The sequence below is a fragment of the Osmerus mordax genome, chromosome 3 (genome assembly GCF_038355195.1).
Source record: "Osmerus mordax isolate fOsmMor3 chromosome 3, fOsmMor3.pri, whole genome shotgun sequence".
Taxonomy (NCBI): domain Eukaryota; kingdom Metazoa; phylum Chordata; class Actinopteri; order Osmeriformes; family Osmeridae; genus Osmerus; species Osmerus mordax.
In genome coordinates this window covers 3,096,304-3,119,282 of record NC_090052.1, presented here as the reverse complement: position 1 = coordinate 3,119,282, position 22,979 = coordinate 3,096,304, and the positions used below count along the sequence as shown (strand labels likewise).

Here is a 22,979-nt window from a genome sequence, read left to right as displayed (position 1 = left end):
GGGAACAGCAGGGGAACCTGACAGAGGCCAGAACCAGGGGAACAGCAGGGGAACCTGACAGAGGGCAGAACCAGGGGAACAGCAGGGGAACCTGACAGAGGCCAGAACATGGGGAACAGCAGGGGAACCTGACAGAGGCCAGAACACGGGGAACAGCAGGGGAACCTGACAGAGGGCAGAACCAGGGGAACCTGACAGAGGGCAGAACCAGGGGAACAGCTGGGGAACCTGACAGAGGGCAGAACCAGGGGAACAGCAGGGGAACCTGACAGAGGGCAGAACCAGGGGAACAGCAGGGGAACCTGACAGAGGGCAGAACCAGGGGAACAGCAGGGGAACCTGACAGAGGGCAGAACCAGGGGAACAGCAGGGGAACCTGACAGAGGGCAGAACCAGGGGAACAGCTGGGGAACCTGACAGAGGGCAGAACATGGGGAACAGCAGGGGAACCTGACAGAGGCCAGAACATGGGGAACAGCAGGGGAACCTGACAGAGGCCAGAACCAGGGGAACAGCAGGGGAACCTGACAGAGGGCAGAACATGGGGAACAGCAGGGGAACCTGACAGAGGGCAGAACCAGGGGAACAGCAGGGGAACCTGACAGGGGGCAGAACATGGGGAACAGCAGGGGAACCTGACAGAGAGGGGAACCTGACAGAGGCCAGAACATGGGGAACAGCAGGGGAACCTGACAGAGGCCAGAACCAGGGGAACAGCAGGGGAACCTGACAGAGGGCAGAACCAGGGGAACAGCAGGGGAACCTGACAGAGGCCAGAACCAGGGGAACAGCAGGGGAACCTGACAGAGGGCAGAACATGGGGAACAGCAGGACCCAGAGAACGAGGCTGGAAGGAGATGCCCTCTGGCTCTGAAATGAGCAGCTTGGCTCAGGGAAGTAGCTACACGACTAAGAACTGCTCACGTGGAAGATGGTGCTTCATGTTGAGCATTTTGGGAATTCTGTTGAGTTGAAAATAACTTTGATCTCCTCCTGGGTGGTTTAAGTTGGTTCTTGGACTTTGAAGATATCACCCCTGTTTCCTGTTAGTAACCTGCGCACTGGGGGATGAAAAGTACGTTTCTTTTTTGAACTCTGTATTTTAACATGTTTTTCAGGTATTATTGTCCTACCCCACCCTTGCCTGCCCTGGCGATCTCACATGACAACACAGTCACGAGACACACACTCACACACACTCGCTATACACACACTCCCTGTGCACACGCTTACTGTGCACACACACAGCGGTGTGTCACTGCAAAGGCAGCAGGGCACACAGTCTCAAGCCTGTCATTACAGTCACATTTATAAAGCATGACATCACGACCGTGTCGGGTTGCCGTGAGGACACGGTGGGTACATATTATGGCCTGGCTCTGGAATGGGCCTCCACTTTATCATCATATGTCTACATGAAGGTGCATGATGACTTGATCAGCAGTGTCGGCCATTTCTTCTTCACCCTGCTTCCCTTCCCACTCATCTCCGCTTCTCTTTCTCTGGGTCGAGTCGCTCATCAAACTCTCCACCTCCCGCTCTCTCTCTCTCTTAGTTTGTTACCGGGAGTGACACGTTCATCTGTGTCACGACTTGTATCGGTGACCCGTGGATGGGACGATGTCGTCAAGTGATTTCCGGAACGTTTGCGAGAGTTGTTATGGCCGGTGTCTGGCCGTTTTGGCCGCCCCGTCGAACGATAAACTCTCTGGTTTCTCTCTCTCTCGCTCCTCCATCCATCTCTAACCATGACGGCTCTCTGGGAGGCTCTGCCGTTCGCTCTGCCCTGTGAGGTGGTCGTGTCACGACCACACAGGGTCTGGAAGTTCCCCTGGAAACTTTCCTGGACGACGTGGAGTGTGTGTGTGTGTGTGCGTGTGTGTGTGTGTGTGCCTGGTCATGTGCCACACAAAAGCCATAGTTTCCGTTTTGCTTTATCCTTTTGTCGTCAGTAGTTTTTTTGGGGGGGGTTACAATCTCCTTTATCCATAAATCTGCTTAGTGTTGAGCAGGGGGGAAGGCTGGTGACCGGAGCCCCCACCTCTGGGTCTGTCCGCTGGGCCAGAACAACTGAGAGGTTGGGGAGGCTGGAAGTCCAGCTCTGAACACTGAGATACGTAATGGATTATCGAATTCAAAATGTACCCGACCCCCAGAAAATACCATAAAAATCTGAATAATTCATTCCACTTTGCCTTTAACCTATGTGTGTGAGTGTGTGTTGTTGTGAAAGATGGATTTCACAGAAGTGTAGTGTTGCTGCTTTCAGTGGCACCACTACCCCACCTGGTGGCCATTGATAGGAACTTCAGAATTCCACCCACTGGGAACTGGGTTCAATTCCTAACCTATACTCTCCCTCTCTCTCTCTCTCTCCCTCTCTCTCCTCTCTCTCTCTCTCCCTCTCTCTCTCCCTCTCCTAATGCTCAGGACCCTGATGCCTCTGTATGATCCTGACTCTGGCCTGCTCATCGTGTCAGCTAAGGTAAGGCCTTGTGCTGCTCTCTCTATCCATAGCTCTGCAACACTGGTATACATGTACCGTACATCAATAGCTCTGCAACACTGGTATACATGCACCTTACATCCCTTCAGATAAAAGCTAAATGTATCAATAGCATGTTTTGCCAGGGCAGTGTTAGTGCGATATCTCAGGCTCACTTTCCTAATGATGATGATGTTGTTGTTGTTGTCGTGTTGTGATGTTAACGTTGTCTCCTCACAGGGAGACAGTGTGGTGGACTGCTTCGAGGTGTCTGCCAGCGAACCGTTCCTGTCTCAAGGTAGGACTGTGGACGTTTCTATCTGTGGGTGTTAGGTGTTAGGTGTCTAAATATTTGTTTTAGCTATTTTGATATTTTAGGGAATGTTTTTCTAAAGGAAAAATACTACGGTATTCCTCCTCTCCATCCTCCTCCTTATTTATAATAATTATAATGATAAATTCCTTTCCTTAAACTCTATCTCTCTCTCTGTCCCTCTCTCCTTTTCTCTCTCTGTCTCTCTCTCCATCTCTCTCCCTCTCTGTCTCTCTCTCTCTCTTCCTCAGTGAGCCACTGCCTCACCGACGCCCCCACCCGTGGCATCGCCATGGTACCCAAACTGGCGTTGGACGTCATGTCCTGCGAGGTGGTGCGCGTCCTGCAGCTGACGGACAGCTTCATCGTACCAATCAGCTACCACGTCCCCCGCAAGGTGGGCGGAGGCCGACCCAGGCCCACCAATCAGAAGTCAAACCGTGCCATGTCGTTTAAGGAGATGAATAGTCATATATACTGTGTGTGTGTGTGTGTGTGTTTCAGTCAGGGCAGGAGTTCCATGCAGATCTGTACCCAGACACTCTGGGTCGCACTGCCGCCATGGAAGCAGAAGAGTGGTGGAGAGGAGGCAACAAACTGGTACTGCACACCTGCACTGCACACCTGCACTGCACACCTGCACTGCCACCTGTACTGCACACCTGCACTGCCACCTGCACTGCACACCTGCACTGCACACCTGTACTGCACACCTGCACTGCACACCTGTACTGCACACCTGCACTGCACACCTGCACTGCACACCTGTACTGCACACCTGCACTGCACACCTGCACTGCCACCTGTACTGCACACCTGTACTGCACACCTGCACTGCACACCTGCACTGCCACCTGTACTGCACACCTGCACTGCACACCTGCACTGCACACCTGCACTGCACACCTGTACTGCACACCTGCACTGCACACCTGCGCTGCCACCTGTACTGCACACCTGCACTGCACACCTGCACTGCGTTGTGGGATGAACGTTTACGTGACAGGATGTAGCATGTATATTCAGAGTGCGAGGTGGTCCTGCATTGTTCTGTCTTCTCAAGCGCCTGTGACAGGTGTAGCCACATCAGAATCGCTCGTCAGAATCACATTCCTCCCAGTCTCGCCCGTACTGGGGTTTGACCTCGGGTCCTCTGACTTGTAAACACCACCACCGCCTTTAGAAAACACCGCTTGAACCAGCTAAGCTAACGCTAGCTCTTTGATGTCGCGGGTGGGCGGTATTTATACTGAGGGGTGAGTTGAACCACTTCAACTTGGTTACACGTCCAATCACGTGTGTGCAGGTGGATCGAGTGAGCCTCCACCCAGACCAGCGCTCCAAGTCCAGCTCTCAGCCACCAGCCAATCAGACACCTGCTAAGAAGGAGCTGCCTAGTGGGAGGAGCAAAGAGGTGAGTGACAGGCTGGGAGTCAGGGTGATGATTCCTTTCATGAATGTAATTATTTTCCTATATACAGTGAGCGACTCCTTGGAATAAGAGTTCAGATTAAAATTATGTTGTGTGTGTGTTTCTATGTGTACATGTGCATGTTGTGTGTGTGTGTGTGTGTGTGTAGTCCTCCAGCAGCCCCCTGAGTACCCCCACCAGCAGCACCGCCCCCTCCCGCTCCCCCTCCTCCACCTCTGGCCTCTCATCTGGGTTCCTCCCCAGCCCCAGCCCCAGCCAGAGCTCCAAGACCATCCACAGCATGCTGGGTAGGCTACCACACACACACGCGCACACACACGCGGTCACACGCACACACACGGACGCACATACACACACGCAAACAGTCTCTATTTTTATGTTTTAATATGTATGCTCATGGGTCTAAATTTTGAATTGAATTGTGGCTCTCGGGTTACCGTCTGTTATTATAGCTACCTCTTTTCTACAGTGGTCAGATGATGTTGTGGATGTGAAAATGACATGCGCGTGGATCGTAAACGCACCTGAAAGCTATTTACTTCCAATCCGTTTCTGGACCGCTTTCTTGGAGTTTGTTTTGTAAAAGGGTGCAGGTGACGTTGGTTTGTACTTTAACCAGTACTTCCGCGCTGTCTATTAAATGGCGTAGTTTTTTGTTTAAAGTTGTCTAAAGTATCTTAATTAGCTTGTAGTGTTTTTTTCCGTTGTCGTCGTTCAATTTAGTGGGCATGTCGTCCGACTCTGAATCCGACGATGATTCGCTCAGCCCGGAGAACGGCTTCAGGTGTGTGCCTGAGCCCTCCGTGGATTTGGAAGAACTTCTCCTCGCGGTGGGGGAAATAGTAGGATGCGAGAACATAGTTTCTGCATCGGATTGGGACGACGGGGTCGCCGTCTTTCTGAAACACAAGGATCTGGTCAATAAACTGATCGAGAGCGGAATATTTCTGCATGATGTCTTTATGGAAGTTATGCCTTTTATTCAACCCGACCTCGCAAATGATGCGTCAGACGCGCTTGTTTCCGAGGCCAATAACTGTGTCGAAGAAGGAGAATCCTTGTGTTCGGGTGAGTTTAGAAGTCGGCTAGATTTTCCTCGCAAAAATATCGCAGAACCGCAAAGTGCTTTTACAACGCGCCTTGTCGAGACATATATTTCTTTTGTTTAAAGGTTAGGGTTAGTGGTGTCGGTCTGGCCTGTATTTGGTAAGCGATGTTCACCAAATGCAAGTTGGAGTGAGTGTGGCTGTTGAGGAGCACACTTTGGCAATTAGGCTATGGTCCGTAACTTTAGCTGGAGAACGTCAAACCAACAGGTAAATCAAGGACTCCGAAGGCTTTAAAAGGGGAACGCCGAAATTGGTCGAGGCATCATAAGTCGAGGTCATATTTTGAAGCGGTTGTAAACGACATGACATCCCTCCCCAGGACCCAGCAGTAAGTTTCGCCACATCCAGGGGACGGTGATGCACAGGGACACCCACTTCACCAATCTGAAGGGCCTCAACCTCACTACGCCTGGCGAGTGTGACGGCTTCTGCGTCAACCGACAGCGCGTGGCGGTTCCCCTAGCAATCTCAGGAGGCCAGATCGCAATCTTTGAGGTAATGGCGCCACCGCATGAATAGTCAATAAATACGAAAAAATATAGTAAACATAGGAACTGTCATGCATTGTTAGTATTATGGTGGTTGTTGCAATGCAGATTTATCCTGAAGTTCTTTCCCGCCCCTCCTCCAGCTGGCCCAGCCTGGCAAGCTGCCAGACACTGCCTTGCCGACCATCCAGAACTCTGTCAACGTGGCCGACTTCAGCTGGGACCCCTTCAAAACACACCGGCTGGTTGTGGGTAAGAGTGTGTGTGTGTTTGCGCGTGTGTGTGTGTGTGTCACCAAAACAACCAACCTGACTTGGATGTCTTTCTCCGTGTGTGTGTGTGTGTGTGTGTGTGTGTGTGTGTGTGTGTGTGTGTGTGTGTGTGTGTGTGTGTGTGTGTGTGTGTGTGTGTGTGTGTGTGTGTGTGTGTGTGTGTGTGTGTGTGTGTGTGTGTGTGTGTGTGTGTGTGTGTGTGTGTGTGTGTGTGTGTGTGTGTGTGTGTGTGTGTGTGTGTGTGTGTGTGTGTGTGTGTGTGTGTGTGTCAGCTGGTGAGGATGCCAAGATCCGTGTGTGGCAGGTACCAGAGGGGGGTCTGACTGAGACCCTAACCGAGCCAGAGTGCATCCTACAGGGTAAGACAGGCCCCAGCAGGGGCTTTGGGCTCCAGAGACCTGGGCCAGACCCAGCCTTCTCTGGCTCATTAGTTGTCAATTTGACTAACCATATTCATTCAGTGAAATAAAATGTACTTTATTCATCTCGTAGGAGACAATATCATGACTATTGAATGGAGGATGTATGTTTCTGACTTTGCATTTGCCTAACGTTTTTTCAATAAACTGGTCAGATTTGAGTGACATCTGTGTTGTCCAATCCCAGGCCACACAGAGAAGATCTACTCCATCAAGTTCCACCCCCTGGCGTCAGGCTTGCTGGCGTCCTCGTCCTACGATTTGACTGTGCGCCTCTGGGACCTGGAGTCCGGGGACGAGGTCAAACGGCTCCTCGGACACCAGGATCAGGTGACTGGGGTGGAAGGGGAGGGGCTCAGGGAGGAAGGGGAGGAGTTATGGAAAGTGTTCATACAGATGTGCTTTCGCCTGACATTGTGTGTGACCACATGGGGCCTACCCTGACCTCTCCCTGCCCTGTTGTGTGTGTGTGTGTGTGTAGATATTTGGCATAGCATGGAGCCCAGATGGGAAGCTCCTGGCCACCGTGTGTAAGGACGGCAAAGTCCGCATCTACGACCCTCGCCGCTCTGCTGAGCCCATACAGGTGACCCGGACGACCCCGGTGGAGACTGGCTCAGTACCGATACTACTGCACTAGTTAGAATGAGACTGGCTCAGTACCGATACTACTGTACTAGTTAGAATGAGACTGGCTCAGTACCCATACGACTGCACTAGTTAGAATGAGACTGGCTCAGTACCCATACGACTGCACTGGTTAGAATGAGACTGGCTCAGTACCCATACGACTGCACTGGTTAGAATGAGACTGGCTCAGTACCCATACGACTGCACTGGTTAGAATGAGACTGGCTCAGTACCCATACGACTGCACTAGTTAGAATGAGACTGGCTCAGTACCCAAACGACTGCACTAGTTAGAATGAGACTGGCTCAGTACCCATACGACTGCACTGGTTAGAATGAGACTGGCTCAGTACCCATACGACTGCACTGGTTAGAATGAGACTGGCTCAGTACCCATACTACTGCACTAGTTAGAATGCAAGGAAAAATGTTGTTCTTACAGTTTGTAGCTCCTCGGTACGTTACTGTCTTTTACACACACGTTCACTTTGTCTCTCTCCCTCTCTCCCTCTCTCTCTCTCTCTCCCCCCCTCCAGGAGGGCCCTGGTCCAGAGGGTCACAGGGGGGCTCGTGTGGTGTGGGTGTGTGACGGCACACACCTGCTGGTGTCCGGGTTCGACAGGTGAGGGACGAGATGCACCCGGTGCACATTTTGGTCTTCTGTTCACTCGTCTCCCAAACAGCCGAGACGCACTTGCGGGCGTGACCCACGTCGTGCTCGCGGGGTTCAAACGTGTGTGTGTGTGTGCGTGTCTCTCCTCTCCCCGCAGTCGCAGCGAGCGGCTGCTCTACCTGTTCTCCGCCGACGCCCTGTCCTCCGGGGCCGTCGCCAGCGCCCCCGCCGACATGTCGCCCTCCACCCTCATCCCCTTCTACGACCCGGACACCAGCCTTGCAGTCCTCACGGCCAAGGTGGGAGCGGAGGGGATCTCGACTCATCTTGACACTGGTGTATTCCGAGTAAGTGACACTACAGACTGATCTCTCTCTCTCTCTGTCTCTCTGTCTCTCTCTCTCAGGGTGACATGCGCGTCTACATCTTTGAGATCCTGCCGGAGGCGCCCTACTTCCTCCAGTGCAGCAGCTACAACTCTCCAGAGCCCCACAAGGTACATTTACATTTCGTCATTTAGCAGACGCTCTTATCCAGAGCGACTTACAGTAAGTACAGGGACATTCCCCCCGAGGCAAGTAGGGTGAAGTGCCTTGCCCAAGGACACAACGTCAGTTGGCATGACCGGGAATCGAACTGGCAACCTTTGGATTACTAGCCCGCTTCCCTCACCGCTCAGCCACCTGACTTCCCCGTACCAGCTCACATCACCCACAAGGGTTCATTTAGCATCCCAAATGTACAGGCAAGTGCACACAGTGTTGGCAGATAATCAAGCACTAGAACTGTACAGTTTGTACAGTATTGCTGTGGTCAGTGGTACGAGACACAGGGCAAGAATAGCTTCGCCAACTAGGGATCTCACTCTCTATACATCACTCTCCATCAGCACCCAATTAGAGCCCTGTTTGGTGAATGGACTGGTGACTTCCTTGCCTTCCTAAAAATAAAACCACTGATCTTCACCTTGTCTGTGATGCAGTGTAATCCGTTTTTGTAAAGTAGTAGTAAAAATAAAAAATTAATAAGTTCAAAAAATACCTACATCACACGAGATCCGTGACACCCCTCAAACAGGAAGTAGAGGAAGATCAATGTGACCACTTCCTGTGCGCAGGGCTTGGCCTTCCTGCCCAAGACGGAGTGTGACGTCCGTGAAGTGGAGGTGGCTCGCGGTCTGATGCTCAGCAAGACCACCATAGAGCCTGTGGCCTTCAGGGTCCCCCGAGTCAGGGTGAGTCTGTCCGGCGCTCCCTGGTGCGCATGTGGAGACCAGCAGCTTGGTAGAGGCTTGCGGAATGGCTTTTCAGGTGACGTTTGGTAATGCAGAATATAATTGTGAGAAATGTTCTGTCATCATTTAAGAATGCTTGAGGTATAGAATGATGCACTGGCCCGCACAACATGAATTGATTTAAGTCGTCGTTACTTTGTATTAGAAGTCTCATGTAGTTTCAGTGTAGGAGAGGGACATCCCTGTGTGTGTGTGTGTGCCTTTATAGGTTACAACAGTAACCTCTCCTTTCCTGCCCACTCTGCTGTTTCTCCTCTCTCGCTCTCTCTCTCTCTCTGTCTCCCCCCGTCCCCCGTCCCCCCCCTGCAGAAAGAGTTCTTCCAGGACGATGTGTACCCAGACACGGCCGTGTGGTGGGACTCGGCCCTGACTGCCTCCGCCTGGCTCTCTGGAGCCGACGGCCAGCACCGGAGCATCAGCCTGAGACCCAAGGACATGACCCCAGGTACACACACACACATGACCCCAGGTACACACACACACGACCCCAGTAAAACACACACACCCATGACCCCAGGTACACACACATGACCTCAGGTACACACATTTCATAAACAGTATCTATAATGTATACTGTCTTACAGCCACCCATGCAGCCCCGCTAGTGAACCTTCCCATGTTTTATGACGCTGTTGTGTGTGTGTGTGTGTGTGTGTGTGTCAGTGAGCGCGGCTCCCAAGGAGGCTCCAGTGAGGAAGTACCTGCCCTCCTCTGTCTACCTGGAGGAGAAGACTGATGAGCAGAAGAAAGATGAGGTGCGTTCATCTACCCTGAGTCTGTGTGTTCTTTATGATTGGTTTAAGAATTTTGGTGACCTTTTAGATTTTTTACTGCTTTGTGTGTGTGTGTGTTCCAGTTGCTGAGCGCCATGGTGGCGAAGCTGGGGAACATGGACGAACCTCTTCCACAGGAGTCCTTCCAGGGTGTGGACGATGACGAGTGGGTAAGTGATGCCGCCACTTAGTATTCTTTAGATATTCCATTTCAGGGTGGGTTTCCCACATGGTTTTAGTGTGTATCAAAGATTAAGACTTATTTAGTAGCCATGCAAGTGCACACTGGTCCTAATCTTGTTTTCTCATTCGTAGGACGACTAGTGTGTGTCTGTTGCCTTGTGGACCAATCAGGGTGCCAGCATCTGCCTGGATGCCATTCTTGCGTGCCAACCTACAGCTGTGCCAGACGATCAACTCTCCAGAGTACCCTGTAACCATGCCATCCTCTACCTTGTAACCATGCCATTCTTAAGACTACCTTATAACCAGGCCATCCTTCCGACTACCTTGTAACCATGCCATCCTCTGCCTTGTAACCATGCCGTTCTTACGACTACCCTGTAACCATGCCATCCTTCAAACTACCCTGTAACCATTCCGTTCTTAAGACTACCAACTCACACCTCCCACACAAATACTGTCTGTTTAGAACGCGTAGTTTCTCCCCATACTGTAAATGGCTAACGTCCAGTTAGCATCCTAGTTCTGATGGCTAACATTTACCTTCTTAGGTCGGATAAGGACACCAATATGGTCACCATTTTCTAACACTCTCTCGCAGTTGTTTGTAAATGGAGCACTAGCTGTTTCTGCATGCAACAGGTGCTTCATCCACATATGTGCCTGTTTAATGACAACAGCTTGTTTTAATGCAGCCCTTCCATTGATGTTAACATGCTCCGGATCTGTGTCTGATAATGGCTGTACACTGTTCTTGTGATCTTGTTGTAAATGAACAGCATGCTCTTCTTCAGTACACTCTCTGGTCTTCCGGTTTGTCGCCTATGCACAGAGTACACACACACACAGATAAGTAGCCTTCCATCGCTTAACAGAACTGTATCTGAAAACCAGGGGCGTATGTTTCACGTGGGGGACAGCTTTGTTCTGATAACGGAGGATACGACCGTTAAATATCATTTTCTTAATGAAAGTGCAGGGGGCAGATTTGCCTTTGGTTTGGTTTGAAACCAACGCCCCTGCTGTAAACACACACACACACACACCTGCAAATACTGTTTATACATACCAAGAACTTCCAAGCAAGGTCACAAAAAGCTCACAGTAATAACACTTTAACAGTTTTTAATAACCTTCAGGTTTTTCAAATCTTTTTCTTGCAAACTGTGACCAAAGTAGTATGGTGGCTGTCTGGGGCCATTCCATGTGTTGAGTTTTTGGGAGATTGGTGCAAAAAACAAATCATCTCTAGGGGCCATAACAATTTGATATTTTCCACTGGGTAAGAGTTATGTAATGGAATGTCAAACCTTCTCTGAGTTGAAGTCTTACATGTTCTGGTGTTTAATATGGTGGATGTATCTATTTAGTTTCTTTATATGCTGTTAAACTGGAATCCAGCTCACCTCGTAACTTTCCAGCCATACGGGCATTCCGTACTAATGAAAATAATCTTTTAACTTGTTTTATTTTTTCTATCACATAAAGCAATCCTTATGTTGACTTATGTTGCAACATACAGTATTAATACATTACAATGCAATCATACAGCCAGGAGAAAATCAGGGCTACAGGACAAGGCAATATCTTACCCAGGCTTAAACCAATTGTGTTTACAGTTTCCACTGGAAATCCCCAGTTAATATACCATCCATGCATAATAGGGGTCCACATTATGATGTACTTGAAGAGTAAACACATTCATGTGTTGACTGTTCGGTGTCCTTGCTATGCTTGTGTAACGTGTTTGTGCATGTAGCCTCCGATATTTGGGATGTTAATGACGTACCTTCCGTGTGTAAAAGCACAACGTTTTATACAGTGGATAATAAATTGTTTTCTCTTGGTTTTGTGGGATTTTTCACGTTGCCTTGCAATAAAAACACATTTTGAACCTTGTTGTAATTTCCCCTGGTCATTGGAGAACATGGAGAACCAGGTTCCAGTGTGGATTCTGCGGTGAGTTCCCAAAGTGGAGGCATGCCTAAAGGTTTTACCACAGAGGTCACAGCTGTAGGGCTTCTCTCCAGTGTGGATCCTGCAACTCCTCTTTATAGTAATTTCCTTTCCTTCAAAAGGTTTTCCAAAACAAACTGCATTTCTACCTATCCCCTCCCACGTTCTGACCCTGATACAGTTGGCAGTCATGGGGTGTCTTTTCCTGGTTTGGCCGACCGATCTCGAACAACATTTAATTCACTTAGTTATACGGGTCGGGAGAGGATTATAAAACCATGTGCTTTAATTCCCTGACGAATACCCAAATTAAAGTTACCGTTTCCCGTTATCTAGTAATAATTTTAAGCATGTTTTTGTTAGCAAAAAATAATAATTCACTACCACTTGCACACCCAGTTTTAAAACCTAGAATCGCCTCTGTCTAAACTCATCAGTCCTAACGTGATCAGTCCGCGTCTTAATGTGTGATTATGCAACAGATGCTCATGTAGGCCTACTCACTGACCAGGGCCGGATTAACCATTAGGGCAACTGGGCACTTGCCCAGGGGCACATGACATCTAAGGGGCCCTGGACAATGTCAACTAAAATGTTATATCACGTTATGAACGCAGTCCTGACTTTCCTTAATGTGAGTACTTTATTGCAACTCGTTCGATCAAAATGTTATGTTAAATCACGTCAAAAACAGTGTTTGTGTAGTCTAGTAGCCAGTGCCGCCGCTCCCATAACGCTCACTACGCGCTGTGCGTAGGGCACCAACTCCTGAGGGGGCACCAAAAAATAGCCAACTGAAAAATCATCATAGTTATAATACTTATAATACCGATATTATTTGAGTATAGAAATATTAGACTCGTATATTACAAAACAGGCAGAACAAGAGATGTATTTAAATGCTCACAAAAAGTTACGATGGTGCCCCCCCCCCCCAAACAAAACAAACAAATAGGCTACACACTCAACTTCCCAAGCTCACTGTGGGTGCCCTTCCCTCAGTGGGCTGATGAATTTTGACAGTAGGCTCGGTCAACTTTTCTAAAATGGGCTTAAAAAGATAACAGGAGTCAGGGTAAGGAAAAAAGAAAGAAAGAGACTGCGAGATGGTGCCCGTGCATCACTTTAAGGTAAGTTTAATCATTGTTAAATACGGGAAATGTGCGGCTAATTTAATGGTTAGCCTATGCATACACCTCAAACTTGCTGACGTTATTGCTAATGTTAGCACACTCAAATGTTTTAACTTATTTAGGTGCAAGCTAGATTGAGATTTTACTGTTAAACATTATCTATGCATTTGACAAGTAACTGACGCCAGCTAGCTGTTACTTTCTTACCTCCTGTCTGACAAGATTTTACCAATTGAAAAACGGCTTGTAAAATGTTTATTTTACATAAAGCTCAAAAAACTACTTTGCGCTCAAATAAAGGCCCAAAAAATTCGCTCGCGCCCTTCGCGCGCTCGCATTCATTTTTGAAATCCGTAACAAGAATCACATCAAACACAGGGGGGGGCTTAAGCCTTGTTGCCCAGGGCACAGAAAATTGTTAATCCGGCCCTGTCACTGACAACTCATTGAGAATTTAATCTGTGCTGTGAATTATATTCATAGGCAACACTCACACACCAATTTACATAGTAAGTCTACATTGTAATCCTCACAGGTGTGCTCCAGCCGCCAGCCCGTTATGTAAATCTGACTTTTGAGGTAAAGGGTCAAAAACAATACAGATCCTCGATAGCTAATTCTCCTGGCAGGACTAAAATGATTTTAACAAAACTATTGCAGTCATTCGATGCATTCTGTGTGAAAGCAATGAAAAAAGTATCCACAGTTTAATCCACAGACTTGTGTTAAGTGTGTGCTAAGAGTTTTGTGATTTCAGTACGAACAAATGTGCTAAACCAATTGTAATATTTTGTTGTTGCTTGCCACACTGCTAATTTGTTTTTGATAGGTCAACGATTTCGGTACAACACCTGTATAATGTTTGCAGTCTCAGGCAAGGGCAGAGATTGCAGAATTCAAGCGACAAACAACTGCCACAGATGATTTTACTTTATTTTCAATTTGATCAAAGACCACAATGTTTTATTCTCCATCATTCAATATAGGCTATTTTGCCTCTACATAAATGAACCTTGCAATGTTGTTTATTCCTTCTATGAGGAGGTGGCAGGACCTATATATCGCTTATTACCCGATGTCCAGTGTCTTTGGTTCGAGCACGACACCAGCATAACGGGGCTGAAGGGGTGCATTGACGCTGAACAAACTTGATGGGTACGTTTTTGGGGGGCAAGTCTTGCCGCATAAAAGAGAGAATTTGTTAAGAGTTGTGTATCTCAACACTTGAGTTGCCAAAATTAACAGTAAATGATATTATATAGTACAACATTGTATCCATAGAGGAATTTGACTCAAAGTATGGTGTCAAAATGAAGACTTTAATGAGATAATCAATGAAAACACGATCATGAAACTATAAACACTATAATGTAGTAAACAATAAAAAACTAAGATGAAATTCTTGCCCATCTACAGCTTCAAAAACAACCTGCATGAGCCTCAACAGCTCTTGTAATTAAAACAATAACAAACCAACAAATCTTACTCAACAAATGGGTCAAACATACAGACATTCTAAAGGGTTGCAGAGATAAACAGAGGTCAACCAGAAATTAATATTGAGCACCTTGATGGGTTTCTTACAAATGTGTGCTTCACAACTGAAAGGTGTCAGCCAGTGTTTGCCAAGATTCTACCCAGTCTGACACAGCTTCCCCTCCATTGTTACAGGGGTAGAGTATCTTCCCTGTGTCCTGTGATGTTGGACTGTAGATCTGGTGTTGCTGCATGTGCTGTCCCAGTAGGTGCAGGCCAGTAGTTCGTTCAGCTGTGTGTCATACAGAAGTTCTATCAGGTGGTGACTGCTGGGACAACTTCACCCCTTGGTTTTTCCATCATAGATATGCAAGAAACTCTTCAATAGATCATTTGTTTGACATAAATAGTCAGTGTGCTGCTTAGATCTTCTCCTCTGTGTGGGTCCTGCAGTGAGCTCTGAAATGGCCAGTCTGTCTAAAAGTGTTATCACAGATGTCACAGCTGTAGGGCTTCTCTCCAGTGTGGATCCTGCGGTGAACTGTGTAACCTCTAGCATGGCTAAAGGTTTTACCACAGAGGTCACAGCTGTAGGGCTTTTCTCCTGTGTGGATCCTGCGGTGATCTGTGTAACTGCTAGCACGGCTAAAGGTTTTAGCACAGAGGTCACAGCTGTAGGGCTTCTCTCCAGTGTGGATCCTGCGGTGAACTGTGTAACCTCTAGCATGGCTAAAGGTTTTACCACAGAGGTCACAGCTGTAGGGCTTTTCTCCTGTGTGGATCCTGCGGTGATCTGTGTAACTGCTAGCATGGCTAAAGGTTTTACCACAGAGGTCACAGCTGTAGGGCTTTTCTCCTGTGTGGATTCTGCGGTGAACTGTTAATTCCCCAGTCTGTCTAAAGGTTTTCCAACAGAGGTCACAGCTGTAGGGCTTCTCTCCAGTGTGGATCATCATGTGCTTCTTGAGGTTACTTGATGAGGAAAGGCTCTTCCCACATGTATCACAGTGATGTGTCTTCATAGCTCAGCTGTCTCTTTGTTCTCTGTCTGGTCTCTCTGGATCATGTATCTAGTCTCTGGAGGCTTGTCTCTCTCTGGTTGATCCTCTGTCTGGTTACTGCTGTTTCTAGTTGAGTCTCTCTCTGGTTGAGTCTCTCTCTGTAGTCTCTCTGGTTGAGTCTCTGTAGTCTCTCTGGTTTAGTCTCTGTAGTCTCTCTGGAGCCTTAAGGTGTTTCCTCTGTCTAGACTCCGCCCATATTCAAGTATGATTGGCCAGTAGGAGATCTACAGCTTTCACATATGAATTAAATCTTTTGTTTGTCATAATGGGCCACTTTGCATACGTAATGTTGAAGCCAGCGCAACAAGCAGCCATCTGGTCCTGCAGCCATGATAGGCGCTGGTCACAGACCCGCCTGTCACACTGGGGGAACGAAGCAGACGAAGGCGTTGGATGGGGGTCGGTGGGCGTGATGACATATCTGTAGTAGGTGAAAGTTAGTGTGTGAGTAGGCTTGGGTTGTCGCCTTCGCCTAGGCCACAATCAGTCAGACTCTCAGTTCCCAGATTGTATTGCCATGGAGACAGCCTTGCTCATGCCCCAGACAGAGACAACAATCCACAGGTGTCTGTTTGAAGGGGGGAGGAGGAGGGACTGCAAGAGAGTCTCGCAGCAGCACTCTCCAGGGGAGTTGTTGTCCCAGCAACGGCCTTGGCCAAGGCCTGTGCAGGGTATGGGGCCGAAAGCAGATAAGATTGGGGTTGTTTGGGCGAGTAGCCGCATCCAATTTTCACGTCATTTTCTTTGTCCAACAGGTCTCCGAGTCGGTCCAACTTCCTTTGCAGAGCCGCGAGCTTCTCTGTGTTGTGATCCAAAGTGCGGTTAAAAGCCACAGTCTGAGCTGCAACAGCTCTGCGCAGCGTATCAATCATGTCGGGCAGCCTGAGGGGGCTTTTGACAGCTGTTAGCGTTTCATCAATTTCCCAAAAGGCCAGGGCAGCGCCCAATCCAATCAGCAGAAAGCTTGTAATCACGGTTCCGAATAGGAAGATTTACTGATCATTGATCTGTTGGTCTAACATGATTCATATGACATGTTCCAATAAAGGATTTTTTTTTTTTGTGAACACAAAGTCCAGGTTTGCAAAATACTATTTATATAAGGAACCTTAAGCTTCTTACATTTACATTTAGCAGACGCTCTCATCCAGAGCGACTTAGAGTAAGTACAGGGACATTCCCCCAAGGCAAGTAGGGTGAAGTGCCTTGCCCAAGGACACAACGTCATATTACACGGCCGGGAATCGAACTGGCAACCTTCTGATTACAAGCCTGCTTCCCTAACCGCTCAGCCACCTGACTCCCTTCTTACATGTATCCTCCAGTAAGAGAGGGCCTCTCTCCAAAACCAGACGCCCAACACACACAGGATGGGCTCTTTTTGCATTTACCAACTATTATGAAGATTGGCTCACAAAAATACTGCCCATCCTCAGATTTGTACTCAATAAAAAAAATCAAAAACCATGTCACTGGGTTCTGTCTATGAAGCTGGATGAACAAAGGTAAAGTCATACCCTTCGGAAGGTGAGTCAGGCTTATCTGTGTGAATTTAAATTAAACATGAAGAATGATAACATGACGATGTCATGTTCTGGTATACATGCCTCTGAGGCCAACACAAAACCCCTCTTCTATTTTATTCCACTTGTTACATGGGAGTGTGGTTGCGTGTATTACCACAGTCTTACACTAGATGGCAGCGGTAGCCTGTGCTGCACCACTCGGTAGTAAATCAAGACAAACACAGACTATTTTGTTTTTGGTCTGATGCTCCACTCATCAGTCCTATCGTGATGGCTCCGCGACTTAATGTGTGATTATGCACCAGATTCTCATGTAGGCCTACTCACTGACAACTCATTGAGAATCTATTCTGTGCTGTGAATTATATTCATAGGCAACACTTACACACCAATTTACATTGTAAGTCTACATTGTGAGCCTCGCAGTTGTGCGCCAGCCGCCAGACCGTTATGTAAATCTGACTTTTGAGATAAAGGGTCAACAACAATATGGCTCATCGATAGCTAATTTTCCTGGCAGGACTAGCTGTCTCACGAAATGTAACTACAATGATTTTAACAAAAATATTGCAGTCATTGAAGGCATTCTGTGTGAAAGCAATGAAAAAAGTATCCACAGTTTAATTCACAGACTTGTGTTAAGTGTGTGCTAAGAGTTTTGTGATTTCAGTACGAACAAATGTGCTAAACCAATTGTAATTCTTTGTTGTTCCTTGCCAGTTTTGCTAATCTGTTTTCGATAGGTCACCGATTTCGGTACAACATCTGTATTGTTTGCAGTCTCAGGCAAGGGCAAATATTACAGAATTCAAAGACAAACAACTGCCACTGATGATTTTACTTTATTTTCAATTTGACCAAATACCACATGTTTTATTCTCCATCGTTCAATGTATTTTGCCTCTACATAAATGAACCTCGCAATGTCATCGTAGATTAAAATCACAATTCGAAATATGTATTCCTTTTATGATGAATCTATTGCTATTGCTTATTACGTGATGTCCAGTGTCCTTGGCTCAGGCACTCACTACACCAGCATAACAGGGCTGAAGGGGAGCATTGACGCTGAACGAACCTCATGGGTGCGTTTGTTGGAGGCAAGTCTTGCCTCATAAGATCATTCACAGCTGGGACACAATGATTCTTTCTAAAAGAGAAAATCATTAATGAGTTGTGTATCTCAACACTTCAGTTGCCCAACTTAACAAAAAATGATATTACATTGTACAACATTGTATCCATAGAGGAACTTGACTCTGAAAGTATGGTTTCAAAATGATTCTAAATAAGACTTTATTTAGATAATCAAAAAAACATGATCATGAAACTATAATAAAGTAAACAAAAATTAAAAATGTGTGTGCTGCTTAGATATTCTCTTCTGTGTGGGTCCTGCAGTGAGCTCTGAAATGGCCAGCCTGTCTAAACGTTTTACTACAGAGGTCACAGCTGTAGGGCTTCTCTCCAGTGTGGATCCTGCTGTGAACAGTGTAACTGCTAGCATGGCTAAAGGTTTTACCACAGAGGTCACAGCTGTGGGGCTTCTCTCCAGTGTGGATTCTGTGGTGAACTGTTAATTCCCCAGTCTGTCTAAAAGTTTTACCACAGAGGTCACAGCTGTAAGGCTTCTCTCCAGTGTGGATCCTGCTGTGAACTGTGTAACTGCTAGCATTGCTAAAGGTTTTACTACAGAGGTCACAGCTGTAGGGTTTCTCGCCAGTGTGGATTCTGCGGTGAACTGTTAAATCCCCAGTCTGTCTAAAAGCTTTACTACAGAGGTCACAGCTGTAGGGCTTTTCTCCTGTGTGGATTCTGCGATGAACTGTTAATCTCCCAACTTGTCTAAAGGTTTTACCACAGAGGTCACAGCTGTAGGGGTTCTCTCCAGTGTGGATTCTGCGGTGAAGTGTTAAATACCCAGCCCGGCTAAAGGTTTTACCACAGAGGTCACAGCTGTAGGGCTTCTCTCCAGTGTGGATCCTGCTATGAAATCTGAAACTGTCAGCCCGGCTAAAGGTTTTACCACAGAGGTCACAGCTGTAGGGGTTCTCTCCAGTGTGGATTCTGCGGTGAAGTGTTAAATACCCAGCCCGGCTAAAGGTTTTACCACAGAGGTCACAGCTGTAGGGCTTCTCTCCAGTGTGGATCCTGCTATGAAATCTGAAACTGTCAGCCCGGCTAAAGGTTTTACCACAGAGGTCACAGCTGTAGGGCTTCTCTCCTGTGTGGATCCTGCAGTGAGCTGTCAAAGCACTAGCATGCCTAAAGGTTTGACCACAGTGGTCACAGCTGTAGGGCTTCTCTCCGGTGTGGATCCTGCTATGAACTCTGAAATTCCCAGCCCGGCTAAAGGTTTTACCACAAAGGTCACAGCTGTAGGGCTTCTCTCCTGTGTGGATCCTCATGTGCTGCTTGAGGTAACTGGATGAGGAAAGGCTCTTCCCACATGTGTCACAGTGATGTGTCTCCATAACTCAGCTCTCTCTTGGTTCTCTGTCTGGTCTTTCTGGATCCTGGATGTAGTCTCTGGAAGCTTGTTTCTCTCTGGTTACTGCTGTTTCTGGTTGAGTCTCTCTCTGGTTGAGTCTCTGTAGTCTCTCTGGTCGAATCTCTCTCTGTAGTCTCTCTGGAGCCTTAAGGTGTCTTCTCTGTCTAGTCTCCGCCCATGATCAAGTATGATTGGCCAGTAGGAGATCTGCAGCTTTCACATATAAATGACATATTTTGTCTGTCATAATGGGCCATTTTGCATATGTAATGTTGATCATTTGGTGAAAGGTGTATGTTTCACAGGTTTATTTTTACTGGAGAAACACAAAACACTGTGACAAAACTTATTTGGCATACAACTCTTCTTTATAGTAATTTAGTTTTCTTCCAAAATTATTGGTTATATGATTAGACATGGTACAAAAGAGACACGTTCGTTTTACATAGCAAATAAAACCACAGAGACATATCAGGCTGTGTTTGTATTCCATTTATGCCATTATCTTCATTTATCTTTTTCATCCTGCATATTTACTGATCATTGATCTGTTGGTCTAAGATGATTCATATTACATGTTCCAATAAAGGTGATTTTTTTTTGTGACCACAAAGTCCAGGTTTGCGAAATACTGTTTATAAAAGGAACCTTAAGGTTCTTACATTTATCCTCCAGTAAGAGAGGGCCTCTCTCCAAAACCAGACGCCCAACACACACAGGCTGGGCTCTTTTTGCATTTACCAACTATTATGAAGATTGGCTCACAAAGATACTGCCCATCCTCAGATTTGTACTCAATAAAAAAAATCAAAAACCATGTCACTGGGTTCTGTCTATGAAGCTGGATGAACAAAGGTAAAGTCATACCCTTCAGAAGGTGAGTCAGGCTTATCTGTGTGAATTTAAATTAAACATGAAGAATGATAACATGACGATGTCATGTTCTGGTATACATGCCTCTGAGGCCAACACAAAACCCCTCTTCTATTTTATTCCACTTGTTACATGGGAGTGTGGTTGCGTGTATTACCACAGTCTTACACTAGATGGCAACGGTAGCCTGTGCTGCACCACTCGGTAGTAAATCAAGACAGCCACAGGCTATTTTGTTTTTGGTCTGATGCTCCACTCATTAGTCCTATCGTGATGGCTCCGCGACTTAATGTGTGATTATGCACCAGATGCTCATGTAGGCCTACTCACTGACAACTCATTGAGAATCTATTCTGTGCTGTGAATTATATTCATAGGCAACACTCACACACCAATTTACATTGTAAATCTACATTGTGATCCTCGCAGGTGTGCGCCAGCCGCCAGACCGTTATGTAAATCTGACTTTTGAGATAAAGGGTCAACAACAATATGGCTCATCTATAGCTAATTTTCCTGGCAGGACTAGCTGTCTCACGAAATGTAACTACAATGATTTTAACAAAAATATTGCAGTCATTCAAGGCATTCTGTGTGAAAGCAATGAAAAAGGTATCCACAGTTTAATTCACAGACTTGTGTTAAGTGTGTGCTAAGAGTTTTGTGATTTCAGTACGAACAAATGTGCTAAACCAATTGTAATTCTTTGTTGTTCCTTGCCAGTTTTGCTAATCTGTTTTCGATAGGTCACCGATTTCGGTACAACATCTGTATTGTTTGCAGTCTCAGGCAAGGGCAAATATTACAGAATTCAAAGACAAACAACTGCCACTGATGATTTTACTTTATTTTCAATTTGACCAAATACCACATGTTTTATTCTCCATCGTTCAATGTATTTTGCCTCTACATAAATGAACCTCGCAATGTCATCGTAGATTAAAATCACAATTCGAAATATGTTTTCCTTTTATGATGAATCTATTGCTATTGCTTATTACGTGATGTCCAGTGTCCTTGGCTCAGGCATTCACTACACCAGCATAACAGGGCTGAAGGGGAGCATTGACGCTGAACGAACCTCATGGGTGCGTTTGTTGGAGGCAAGTCTTGCCTCATAAGATCATTCACAGCTGGGACACAATGATTCTCTCTAAAAGAGAAAATCATTAATGAGTTGTGTATCTCAACACTTCAGTTGCCCAACTTAACAAAAAATGATATTACATTGTACAACATTGTATCCATAGAGGAACTTGAATCTGAAAGTATGGTTTCAAAATGATTCTAAATAAGACTTTATTTAGATAATCAAAAAAACATGATCATGAAACTATAATAAAGTAAACAAAAATTAAAAATGTGTGTGCTGCTTAGATATTCTCTTCTGTGTGGGTCCTGCAGTGAGCTCTGAAATGGCCAGCCTGTCTAAACGTTTTACTACAGAGGTCACAGCCGTAGGGCTTCTCTCCAGTGTGGATCCTGCTGTGAACTGTGTAATTGCTAGCATGGCTAAAGGTTTTACTACAGAGGTCACAGCTGTATGGCTTCTCTCCAGTGTGGATCCTGCTGTGAACTGTGTAATTGCTAGCATGGCTAAAGGTTTTACTACAGAGGTCACAGCTGTATGGCTTCTCTCCAGTGTGGATCCTGCGGTGAACAGTGTAACTGCTAGCATGGCTAAAGGTTTTACCACAGAGGTCACAGCTGTGGGGCTTCTCTCCAGTGTGGATTCTGTGGTGAACTGTTAATTCCCCAGTCTGTCTAAAAGTTTTACCACAGAGGTCACAGCTGTAAGGCTTCTCTCCAGTGTGGATCCTGCTGTGAACTGTGTAACTGCTAGCATTGCTAAAGGTTTTACTACAGAGGTCACAGCTGTAGGGTATCACACACCAATTTACATTGTAAATCTACATTGTGATCCTCGCAGGTGTGCGCCAGCCGCCAGACCGTTATGTAAATCTGACTTTTGAGATAAAGGGTCAACAACAATATGGCTCATCTATAGCTAATTTTCCTGGCAGGACTAGCTGTCTCACGAAATGTAACTACAATGATTTTAACAAAAATATTGCAGTCATTCAAGGCATTCTGTGTGAAAGCAATGAAAAAGGTATCCACAGTTTAATTCACAGACTTGTGTTAAGTGTGTGCTAAGAGTTTTGTGATTTAAGTACGAACAAATGTGCTAAACCAATTGTAATTCTTTGTTGTTCCTTGCCAGTTTTGCTAATCTGTTTTCGATAGGTCACCGATTTCGGTACAACATCTGTATTGTTTGCAGTCTCAGGCAAGGGCAAATATTACAGAATTCAAAGACAAACAACTGCCACTGATGATTTTACTTTATTTTCAATTTGACCAAATACCACATGTTTTATTCTCCATCATTCAATGTATTTTGCCTCTACATAAATGAACCTCGCAATGTCATCGTAGATTAAAATCACAA

At 46.4% G+C, this 22,979-nt stretch overlaps 2 protein-coding genes across 2 annotated transcripts in view; one reads left to right on the top strand and one right to left on the bottom strand.

The window, feature by feature from the left end:
- The first annotated feature begins 2,422 nt into the window (after window positions 1-2,422).
- On the top strand, window positions 2,423-11,858 carry LOC136941214 (coronin-7-like). The gene is made up of 19 exons (XM_067233658.1): window positions 2,423-2,485; window positions 2,726-2,783; window positions 3,050-3,195; window positions 3,303-3,398; window positions 4,105-4,212; window positions 4,379-4,517; window positions 5,659-5,834; window positions 5,971-6,079; window positions 6,372-6,458; window positions 6,706-6,848; window positions 7,000-7,104; window positions 7,685-7,770; window positions 7,919-8,060; window positions 8,168-8,257; window positions 8,879-8,995; window positions 9,365-9,500; window positions 9,719-9,810; window positions 9,912-9,998; window positions 10,144-11,858. Exons 1-19 carry the CDS (start codon window positions 2,423-2,425, stop codon window positions 10,150-10,152), a joined length of 1,989 nt encoding a protein of 662 aa, XP_067089759.1. The 3' UTR covers window positions 10,153-11,858.
- Window positions 10,802-22,979, bottom strand: part of LOC136938297 (uncharacterized) — a 51,818-nt gene continuing 39,640 nt past the window's right edge. Inside the window, exons 10-14 of the mRNA XM_067231618.1 lie at window positions 21,962-22,411; window positions 18,595-19,602; window positions 15,074-15,563; window positions 11,907-12,015; window positions 10,802-10,833 (exon numbers count right to left, since the gene is read on the bottom strand). Of these exons, the coding sequence (XP_067087719.1) occupies window positions 10,802-10,833; window positions 11,907-12,015; window positions 15,074-15,563; window positions 18,595-19,602; window positions 21,962-22,411 (2,089 nt within the window). The remainder of the gene's footprint in view (window positions 10,834-11,906; window positions 12,016-15,073; window positions 15,564-18,594; window positions 19,603-21,961; window positions 22,412-22,979) is intronic.

Bases quoted from the DNA above. Each gene is read 5' to 3' on its own strand.
- LOC136941214 (XM_067233658.1), top strand. From the start codon at position 2,423: ATGCTCAGGACCCTGATGCCTCTGTATGATCCTGACTCTGGCCTGCTC. The intron at 4,213-4,378 runs GTGAGTGACAGG...GTGTGTGTGTAG, and splicing joins CTAGTGGGAGGAGCAAAGAG to TCCTCCAGCAGCCCCCTGAG. The intron at 8,258-8,878 runs GTACATTTACAT...TCCTGTGCGCAG, and splicing joins ACTCTCCAGAGCCCCACAAG to GGCTTGGCCTTCCTGCCCAA.